Here is an 11,792-nt window from a genome sequence, read left to right on the forward strand (position 1 = left end):
ACTCCTGGTTACCACCCGCCTGCCTGCCTGCTGTCCTCATCTCTGCATTTGGGTCCAATCCTCACTCCTCCGCAACAGTTACCCTTATTTTGCTTTGCCAATCTTTCCTTCCCAAAACAAACATTTCTATTTCTTTTTTTTACTATCTTCCTTTGTATTCTACAGGTTTTCATCTATATTGATTGTCTTATTTTAAGGATATTTTGTTATATAAGCTCATGTGATTATTGTCTTGGGTGTTGTTACAGCCTGCATGTCACCTTAAAGATGTTGTTGGTTCATGTTGGTCCATGACTGAAATGTAATATACTCAGGGCTGCAGCGTGCGGAGCTCAACCTTCTCTTTCACAGGATGTGCTTTTTCTATGCACTCATCTACCAGATGTCTATTAGTCAAATATAGACAGTAAAATACATTGTTGAAAGAGCGCCGTTTAGCCAGCTAAACGCATCATACAGGGGTTGGCTAAGACTAAGAATAGCTGACCTTTTCTTCATCACATCCACTAGGGCTGAATAACACACGCCTTCTGATTCCGTTCCTCTCAAATATGGCATTAGTCAGATTACCACCATCCTCCTTTTCATCATTTCTCCAAATGATCCCCTTTTCCTCTGGTGGAGGATAAGTGCAGAGGGAGAGTGAAGGTCAGATAGCAACAGCCCTCTCTCTCTTTCTCTCTCCCTCTCTGTCCTCTTCCCTCTTTCACTCTCCTTATCATTCTTCCTCTCTTTATCACCTCCCACTTTTCATTCCCACTCGGGCACGTTTAACATGGATTCTCCCTGCAGCCTCTATCACTCCATTTTCCTCTTCTTTTTCTACGTCCTTCCATTTCTCTCAATTCCTCTCTCATCTTCGCACTCTTTTCTAATTTCATTCCCTTGGACGCAAACACACACACACACACACACACACACACACACCTGAGCTAACTCCCCTCTGTGCCTCAGGTGATCACATCACAAACACGCCCACACAAACATCAGATCAATCTTGTTTTTTTAAGCTTGCACAGAGAAATAAAAACATCTACAGGCAACACTACACAAGTGGGCCAGTTGAATTTGATATGCTCCTGCACACCAGATGGGTCTGAGGAATCGCTCCAGCTGATAAATAATGCATCGTCTACCTGTATTAAATTGAATCAATGTCACATTGCCATAATGAATGTTTTAATAGATTTGATTGACAGATCTGGGGCACAGACAATTGTTAACTCCTTTTTACTCTGCCTTCTTAGAATTCTCCCACTCTGTATCTCTCTGTTGCAAAGTCCATCTTAATCTGTTTGCCCAATTCTCCAGCCCTTTCTATCTTATCTCATCTTTTTGTCTTCTATTCTTTGTGTCACGCCATGTCAGTCAGCCCCTCACCTCATTTCATCTTTTAAATGATCTAAGATTCATTTTCGTTAAGGATAAATCAAGTTCAAATGGTGCAATAACCTCTCATGCCTCCTGTCTCTGAAGCCGTGGACCTCTGTTTCTCTAGCTCTTTATATGAATATTTAACTCTTGCCCCGTGCGTGGCCCTCTCCCTTGGCTCTTTGCCTCGGGTTTGTGAGCTGTCCAGGACACCGACGAGCAGCCAGAAATACTTTCCTCAAACACTGGAGCCAAAACACCACCAACTCTGCCGACCCAGGAGAAGCCACTCACATTCTTTGCATTTAGCTGAAGCACATGTCAAAATCAACCTACAGTCAGTACAGTGGGTAGTTCGACAGGCTGAAATTCTATTATGACAAGAGAGGAAATGTCAGAGTGTTTGGAGGACAGATATGGAGTAGTAAACGTTATAAAGACGCATACTCGGTTATACATCAACACTGTTTAGCCTTCATTGACTAATATAAGTAGTCAATGGTATGAAAGGGCAAATATCCGCATAGGGAGGTTGGTTGGGGTTAGGGTTTGGGTTAGGGTTGGGGTTGGGGAAAACACAGGGCTTTCACCCAGGAGACTGGGGATCATGTCCCGCGTGTGTCCGCGTAAGATGTCTCCTTGTCCTTCATGTGACACACTTGTGACTTTTCCACAACCGTCGCTTTCTTCTTTTCCTTAACCCAACCGATTCTTCTTTTCCTAAACTCAACCATAGCTTTCTTCTCGCGATAACCCAGCAAGTGGCGACAACGTGCCAAGTGGCGTGTGTGTGTACGCCCGGTCCATACAGCATAGACATACATGCAGATAGCTCAATAAGCGTACAGATAACTCGCCACTTGGCTTAAGAAAGTTGGCGAGTATATTTACGTGAAGTCATGATGCCGTGTTGGGAGTAGAGAAAATAAGATAACACTTTTACTCTAAAATACCATCGTCACATTAAACGTGGCATAAGAGGGTGAATGCCAAGAAGTAGCATCTTATTATCCACAAGGTGCTCTGACATCTAGAATCATTCCCATGAGAGTATTCAAAACTACATGAGACAATTTACCAAAATCTAAAGAAGCCAAAATCATATGCATTTGAACAAACTGCAACATGCTAAAAAGCAAAAATTGTTTCATAAGTTGAGGGATTTGGTCAAATCTTGACAACATTTACCAAAACAAAGACAAACTGACAAATATAAAATATTTTTAATTTTCCTTTTTATTCTTCTGGGTGCAGAACTCGAACGCAAACAAGCTAAAATCTCCCACGTTTGACATATTGAGGCCTTGTAAAGTTGATATGGCTAACATGTTAGCTATTGCATATAATACAAAGGGCCCAGCTGACACTAATAAACATTACCATTCATTCGGAGTCATGTTTCTGGCAACCTGGCAAATGCAAGTATTATATTCACTCTCTTTTAGCTCTGTTTTTGTTCTCCAACAACTCCTGAGGGAATTTTCTGGCTCTTTAGCTGCTAAATGTTCCACTATGTTCACTGCTAGTGTCTAACTGTGCTTCTGTCTGCTATATAGGTGCTGAGACGTTAGTGTCCTGTGGATTTTAAGAGTGTATCCCCTGACAACAGCTGCCTGCTGCTGAGGCTGAAAACAGTGCTATGAGACTGGTGAGAGAACCACTAAAGTTGCAGCCTGACGGCTTTTTACAATATGGGACATTTACTTTTCATTATCTTTGTTACGACCTTTAGTTTATGTCCAGGGGAAATCAGGCTGTAACATAAAAGGTTGACCAAAACATCAATGAACCAACTGGTTATAAAGGCCGACCTAAAACACACAGAGAGGAAGCTCTCTCAAGAAAGAGGCCGAGTAAAGTCAGGGGACATAACAATCTTTTTATAACTTTACAGTTTCACAATATATGTTACTAAGATCTTGAACTTGAACTTCCATTTGGGACAGTCCAGGAAATAAAATATCCTACCAGTGCACCATGAAGCACTGACCTCCACCAGCTCAGGCAGAACCTAGATAGATAGATAGATAGATAGATAGATAGATAGATGTTTATTGATCCCAAGAAAAATGGGAAATTCCTGTGTTACAGCAGCAAAATCAGTCACAAAGCACAAAATATAAATATAAATGAAAATACTAAGAAAAATATACATACATACTATATACATGAAATAATAACTAATAATAACTACTGAATGCCATTTAAAATATTCTGTGTTTGATGTTTCTGTACTTTCTCATGTTCACTCTCTTGCTTCCTAACTTACTTTCTTTTTGTTGTCTTCGTTTTTTTTGGAACAGACACAACTTAAATGTCCCTGCTAACCTCGCTGTTTTACTGAAGCCACACTTTGACTTTGAAGGCTGCCTGAGTCAAGCCATGTTAACGTTTCTCTCACGCCAGACAGAGAGAAACGGGCTGACCCTAACGGAAATGTAAAAGGCATTCAAACTGGAACTCAAACAAATCAGGAGATTGTTCCAGCAATAAGAAACACGCTTATTAAAACATAGACAATCACCAGCAATATGACTGGGTTTGTGAATGAGTTAATGCGTAAAGACACACACGTACTTGCGTGCAGATTCATTTTCAAACTGATTGCTAACGACAACTGGAATCTCTGTACAGTAGACTCACAGCCCTGCAGTCAGATCGGAGGGCATGCATGACCACAGGAACACGCTACATGCGCTCTCTCTCTCTCTCTCACTTCAAACACACACACACATATTATCCCATTTAATCTGTTAAACTGGTAATTAGAGTTGTTTGTGAGTGCCATATCGATACTTGATTTGTGAGTCTGAAAGACGATGTGTGTGTGTGTGTGTGTGTGTGTGTGTGTGTGTGTGTATGTTACAGTGATGTGCATTCCTGAGAGATTACAGTCCAAACTCCTCTGGTAACATTTATAACGTTTAAAATATATTGTGATGATTAAGCCAGCTGGGATTTCATAGTTATTCTAGCTGGGATTCAAACCAGGACAAGGCTGACAATAGCTCAGCTGTGGGTGTGTTGTTTTGTGTCACTTACAATTCAAAAGCCCTTCTGTCAGAATATTTGTTCAGATTTGTTTTGCAGAAATGTGTTTGTGTAAGGACTGGGCTTTCGGTGGGATGAGTAGCAGAGCAGAGTGCGCACATTAAGTGTGTGTGAGTGCGTTGTCTGTGCGCCTGTGTGTTCCAGTTTTTGAGGGTGCTTCACTCGGTGTGAAAGTGAAGGTGGATCACAACTTCAACGAGCTCCTGTCTTCAAGTGGCCTTCCTTTCAAGCTCCTTGTCTCTGCCCACAGACCCGGCCTCAGGGTCTCCCCTGACCTGCATCACACACTGACTCACACACACTTAACAGGAGTGAGTCACTTGCACACACACACACACACATACACACACACACACATAAACTAAACATGTACACACTGTCCTTAATAGGAGCATGGCAGTCCAGCTTTTTTGAGCACCATCAATAACCATCTGGACTGCAGGGCCAAAGCATACTGCGGTGGGAGCATGCACACGTGTGTGTGTGTATGTGTGTGTGTGTGTGTGTACACGTGTGCAGGCATTGCAGACAGGAGAGGCTAGCCAGAAGAAAACTGGTAATAAATGACACAATCATCCTTTCAGCATTATCTCGGCCTGCAGGACTCAGAAAGCAAGGCAATGCATTAATATCATTGTAGGATGTTCTGACCGCTATGATAAGCAAGGCCACATTGTTCCAAAGCTCACTTAACATTTACCTGCAAAGGTCATGCGAGCTCATCTTGGCTCAAAGGCCCACTGCTGGTGATTTCTTGGGTCACTCTAATTCAATCTGCCGCTGTGTGAGGACGGATACATAAGGCAGGTGGCTGTTGCTTTCCAAGTAAGCGTAACACAATTCCGCTGATTTGTTGGAGTAAACTTGAGAGATTAATAAGACGTGAAGGGCAGTTTGAAGGGATTGCAACGAAGTCTCTAGATTGCTTTGACTCTGAGGTCAAACCAGTATCTCTTGAGTGTGTGTGCGTGTATGTGTGTGTGAGTGTGTGTGTGTGTTTGCGTACACATCCAGAGAACAAGTGGAGATAAACAGGAAATTAAGTGGCCCACCATCAGGGACTAAATTGACTAGGTGCCCACAATCAAATTATCTAAATGAGCTGATGTGACAATAACAATAGCGAGACCTTGGAGTGCCTTTGACTTGTAGACTCAGCTGAGAAACAGTTTGTTTACTGGCCAGAATGAGGATCCCGCTTCCAGATCTAAACTAACAAAAGACCAGCTGCTAGAGGTCCGACTGCTGCCACCTGAACAGTACCGTGGCATTGGGCTTATAGGCTACGGGCCACATTTTGGCAAAGGATGGATATGGTTCTTCTGAGATACCAATACCAGAACAAGTCTTTAATGGTCTTTAAAAATATATATAATTTGTTTTTGACAGTTTATATCACTGTGAATGTTCTGTGTGTATGTTTAGAGATTGAGAACTATTTGTTGACTTCCTTCAGACTGTTTCCATCCTCACCTTGGAACTTGAAGCCCTCGATCTGCACCCAGAGGCAGAGGTCCTCCGTGTCACAGTCGCAGCTCCAGGGGTTGCCGCTGAGCCCCAGCGACCGCAGAGAAGGCAGGGCGATCAAGCTGCTGATGTTCAGGGCCGTCAGGTTGTTCCGGCTCACATCTAACACCTGCAGAGCCATGTTCTCCGAGAAGGCATCCGGGTGGATCTCCCCCAGACTCGGGTTATCTGTCAGCCGAAGCATCACCAGAGACGCCAGGGGCCCGAAAGTCCGGTCTTCGATCTGCAGCAGGGTGTTGAACGACAAGTCCAGGTAGGCGAGTTTCCGCAAATTCCCGAAGGTGGACTCGGAGATCTCGGTCAGAGAGTTGTTGCTGCAGTCCAGATAGACCAGATCGGACAGGTAGTTGAGCTGAAGCGCCGGAAGTTCCCCAATGCGGTTGTTGGAGATGATGAGCTGCCGTGTTGCCAGGGGCAGGTCTGTGGGGAACGTGGTTAGCTCCTGCCCGGCGCACTGGACCACCAGCTGGTCGTCGCACACGCATCTGTCGGGGCAGCCGGCTGTGAGAGCCGGGGAAGGGGTCACCCCCATCACGAAGATAAAGAGGAAGAGGAGCCGGAGGGACTGGGCGCTGGGCTCGGGCAAGAGACGCATGACGAGGCCGCCCAGAGCGTCATGAACTCGGGCTGAGCTGGACCAGGACTCCCCGGCGCTTTCCGGGCATCCTGCATGGGTCTGAGGAGCTGTGACAGAGGCGAGATGGCTGCTCTGAGTGTCTGGCTGTCGCTGCCTACAAGCCTGGCTGCTGTTTCTATCCAGCCTCTCTTTCTCTTTCAGAAAGACTATCGGTCAGTCACTCACACGCACTCTGGCGCGTAACGAACGTCGCCACAAGACATCATTTCAGAAGGTGACCGAGAAACGCTTATCACTCTGTGGGTGAGAATCGTCCAGCTTACCAGACTATGTCCCGCCTGAGAAGACCCCAGAACCACTGGATGTTGTCGATTACCTTGGTTACTCATCTTTTTGAATTAGTTGTCGCCAGCAGAGTGCATTGTTTATTTAGTTTCTAAACAAATGCCGTGACCTGCGCACAGTTCCTGAATCCTTGATGTAGACTCCCGCGGAAACGCGCCGCGCTCACATATGTCCTTGACTGTTGTTTGTCTCAGTGTGTGTGTGGGTCCGACTGTCTACACCGCTGTCCAGAAGACTAGTCGGGTTTTTCTCAGGAGCGCGATGGAAAGCGCGTCCTTCCACTGCGCTCACACCGCTCTGTATCCTGTGGCTCTCCGCTGCGCTGTGGTGAGACTCCTCTCTCTCTGCTCTCTGCCTCTCCATGCGCACACACTGCAGCTCTGCACACCCACACACGCACACACACACACACACACACACGCACACACACGCGCGCATGCACGCACTACAAGTACTTTGTGTTGCGTGTGAGTTGGCAATGGTGCGATTGCAATTATGACGTCACCAGGTGTTTTCTGAGAAAACCAGACGTCCAGACAGCAGAAACTTAAAGTAATGAGAGGACAGGTCTCTCTCTCTGTGTTTGTGTGTGTGTGTGTGTGTGTGTGTGTGTGTGTGAAAGCAGCACCCTCTTAGCCACACACAGATTTACCAGGCCTTATCTCATGTGGTCCAGTGGCTAATTTCTCCTCACTCTGTCCCCCAGTGGCTTGTTGACAACATAATGCATTCAAATTGGATTGTGTGTACTCAGTTGTTCTTTTTTGTTGCATACTCGAATTTTAATTTGAGAAGTGACACATTCAGCGGTCTACATTTTTGTCCATCACCTTTTCTTGTCTGAACATTGGTCGACAGCCACCACCTCTTTTGCTGCCGACGTTTATCAGTGTCATTCACTGGAACAGTTGCAGTTCAAGCACTTCAGATTAAGATGACAGATGATGAAATTAAGATGTATTATATCTTTATTCCAAGTGGTGTGATAGTTGCCATAGGTTTGCCATGCCCTTATGTTGCTGATGGTCAGAAATATGAAAAAAAAATCATGAATGACTATAAAGTAATTAGTAAAAAGATTAAAATATTCCCTCTGAGCATAATTGCTGATAATTTATTACTAGTTAGGCTTTTTTGGAGGCAATATGTATTTCAAGCCTGCTTTCTTTAAGGGTGTCTCCATAGAGGTCATTTGTCTTTCAGTGGCACCCATTTTTGTCCTGTTTCCCAGATGTTATGACGTTCAGATTTTAAAGAAAGCTTGACATATTGGGTGATATGTTTCTTGGCTTCCTTTATCATATCTTAGCATAAATACCAGCACATCTAAACTAACTACTTACCATGGCATATCTCATTTATAGCAACAAGTAATAATATACCCAGAGTCAATGGCTTTACAAAAAAAACTGATATAACATGGACAAAATAACATTTGTGTACTTGGGCTGAAACATTTCATTTGGTACAAAAATTCAATTAATAGACAAAATGCTGCTTTACGGGGTTATGTGACGATTTCTTGGCTAGTGGTTTACCTGTTTCCAGTCTTTTTGCTGAGCTAAGCTCAATGGCAGGAGGCTCCAGCTTCATATTTACTGTGCAGATATGAGAGTAGCATCAGTTTTTCAACTCTTGGCAAGAAAGCCAATAAGAGAGTATTTGCCAAAATGTCAAACTATTCTTTCGAAGTGGCCGATTGCTTTCCAACCTGGGCTCAATACTTCTCTAAGTGATTTTGAAGATGAAATAAAGGGGGTGTTAAATGATTATCAGGGTAGGAAATCATAAAAAACAAGAATTTCTGCCACACAAACATTCAATCTGAGAAGGGAAAATAAGTCTTGCACAAGAAAACTGGGATGAGGGGACACAAGTGGACTTGGCTTGGCTTCATATTCAGGGTTCACACGCAGAAAAGGATTATGATCAAGTTTGAATCCTTGGCCTGTTTTTCAGAGGATAGATGGTCTCGCTTTGCCAGACCTTTTTCCACAGCGCTGTGGAGGAGGGTCTGGCTAGTCCACACAGCGTTGCGGGATGGGAGAAAAACATGCTCTGGTTTATTGGCATTTCTTTAATCCAATCACAATCATCATGGGCGGCGCTAAGCTTCTCGGGAAAGAACTTGTTTTAGTGGAACGTGTAGGTTCAGTATTGTTTTAGTCGTGCACCAGAAATTCAGATTGAGCAGATAGTCTAGCTAGCTGTCTGGATTTACTCTGCAGAGATCTGAGGGGCAGTTAACATAGTCCTCAGAAATCCAGCGGAGTTTAAAATTCCAACACAAAGAAAGCTTAAGGTAACGGACATCCGGCCAATAAGAGTGACATCTGCAGGAAATCCGGGTAGCCACGGAACAATCCAGGAAGTGAAATGTCGTGGATATAGATTATAGGTCAGGTAAGAAACGTGTGAGCTAATAATATGAAACATTCAAACAGTGGCGCTTTGAGCTAAATGCTAATGCCATCAGCATGCTAACATGCTTACAATTACATGCTGATGTTTGGCAAGTATAATGTTAACCATGTTCACCATCTTAGTTTAGAATGTAAGCATGCCATTATTTTGTAAATATTATCTTGAAACACAGTACAGCGGATGGGAATGGAGGGGAACCTGATGGTAGACGAAAAGATCCCCCGGATCACAAAAGTTAACACAAATCATCCTAAGAGGGGCATGATTGAAGGGGTGTACCAAATGTCACGGCAGGCCACGTAATAGTGGTTGAGATATTTCAGTAGGAGGACGGTGCAGATAGGCATTAACATCCTTACGCAAAACTGTGAGAAAAATACCACTTTGACACTGACAGCCCTTTGTACAGCCTTTCATACAATATCAGAGCTGCTGTGGTCAGGCATGGACATCTATCTTCAGTTTGATGCATCATTATTGAAGCAAAGCTGTAAAGAATAGGCTGCAGAGTAGCCTGGAGGAAAATGAGCTTATTTTGAACAGTGTCACATTCTGTTGGCCTGTCTGCTCCCTCTGTCGTGGGTCCGCTGTCTTAATGGCCCTGCTGGATCGTGTTCACGGATAACTGCCACGGCAAAGCCTGGCGATCAGAATCATTAATAGAACTTTCCTCTCTGATTGCTCTAAGCGGTGTCTGCTTCCAGAGATGCGTTTGTAAATCCATGTGCACGCATGTGTGTTTATAACATTGTGTGTGTCACAAATAGCCTTCATATTATTTTTTGCATTAGAGGTCTTGTGTTGCAGCCTATGTGCAGCACATTGGTAGCCTGTGTTTTACTTGTCTGCATAGATGTTCCCTGCCTTTGTGACAGTGTTCTCGTGAGTGTGTGTGTGCGTGTGTGTGGGCCGTATCTTTATTTTTTAATAAGGGTGCAAGCAGTGTCATCTGTCAACCGCCAGACAGCTGACCTGATCCCCACCTGAGGGGATGGCCACCTCCGGTGCCATCAGAGGTGTCACTCACCTTTGCTTCACACCCATCACATTGCATCTTTTGGTTTCTCTTAATGACATCCCTGGACTAAATAATGACAAGTAGAAGTTTTTCTCTGTCCCTTTCTCTTCTTCTTCTATGTGTAGCTATAAGTCCTCTTTCCGTTTGTCTCGCTGTGGCTTGCTATAGTCGTAATTCTGCTATTTGGCTCTCCTATCTATCTACTAAGTCCAGGGGTCTTTTTCCCAGCACATAAACTCCATCATTCTAATGTTATTGAACCGAGAGTACGATCGGCTATAAGTCACCCGGACTGCCTCTATACTCAATGGCGTGTTAGTGTGTATGTGTGTGTGTGTACATGCTCTGTGTAGGGAAACATAAAAACACAGCGTGTAAATTGGACATTTTATTTACTGCCTATAATGCTTCAGTATTGCTATAAATAAACTGATCTGAAATTGGTTGAAAATAGGACAATGTTTCTTTTGTGAAGTGCTGTGGACGGGGAATTTACTTTCAACATAACACGGATATACTGTATCTTAAAGGTTAAGGATCTGTATTTTTTGTTATTATACAATGGCACACAATTGGGTGGCAGAAGCTCAGTAAGGAAGTCAGGTTGGTAGCTAGAGAGATGCCAGTTCACCATCTGGGCATTGCCAAGGTGCTCTTGAGCAAGACACAATACCATGACCGCTCAGGATGCTGGTCCAGCACTGTCATTCCATTTACTCTAACAATTTCCATTTTTGCATGAATAAGTTCTGAGCATGTGTGTGTATTTTAGGCCTGTGTGTAGTGATTTAAATTGTAATTTCCCCAATAAATAGAAAATGTGTTAGTCTATTGCTTCATATTTTATGACATTCCTACCCCGTCTGTTGCTCTCAGATTTAATCCAAAGATGGAAAACAAAACATGTACTATATACTGTATATAGTTTCCCCAAAAATCTGTACTAGACACTTTAGTAAACGCTTTTAGTAAACGTTACTCAGACTGGAATAGTGCATTTTAGGGGACTATTTTTGGATGTGGATGAAAACACATTTGGAGCTCCAGAGAGTAGTTACGCCAACAGGACGATGTAAAAATAAACTACAGTGTCCATATTCATTGGAATGAAGAAACAAGTCCGATACTATAGTGCAACAGTGTAGCACACTGATGTGTTTTTAGCCATACAGGTGGCCTGCCTCTAGAGATGGTAATTTAATACTAATGGTATATATTTATTGTATTATAAATGGTATAATATTAATGGTAATTTAGTTTTGTGCTAATTTAACTGCCATGAGACTGGGCTGTTCTGTGATCTCGAAATAAGCTTCCCAATGAAATACAATACTTCAAAATTCCTAATCAACACACGAAAATGACGTCATTAACGTGACCTGCACACGAGTCAATAGATTAAACTAGAAAATGCATTTCCTGCAGAAAATGCGTGGGAATGCTGAATAGCTAAATTGCAAAAGCTAACCTGGTCGAATG

At 43.4% G+C, this 11,792-nt stretch overlaps 1 protein-coding gene across 1 annotated transcript in view; it reads right to left on the reverse strand.

Moving 5' to 3' along the window:
- Positions 1-7,201, reverse strand: part of LOC117950277 (leucine-rich repeat-containing protein 52-like) — an 18,952-nt gene extending 11,751 nt beyond the window's left edge. Inside the window, exon 1 of the mRNA XM_034881168.1 lies at positions 5,896-7,201. Coding sequence (XP_034737059.1) covers positions 5,896-6,544 — 649 coding nt within the window. The 5' untranslated portion in view covers positions 6,545-7,201. The remainder of the gene's footprint in view (positions 1-5,895) is intronic.
- Positions 7,202-11,792: the final 4,591 nt, after the last annotated feature.

Source organism: Etheostoma cragini, chromosome 9 (genome assembly GCF_013103735.1).
Source record: "Etheostoma cragini isolate CJK2018 chromosome 9, CSU_Ecrag_1.0, whole genome shotgun sequence".
In the NCBI taxonomy this organism is placed as follows: Eukaryota; Metazoa; Chordata; class Actinopteri; order Perciformes; family Percidae; genus Etheostoma; species Etheostoma cragini.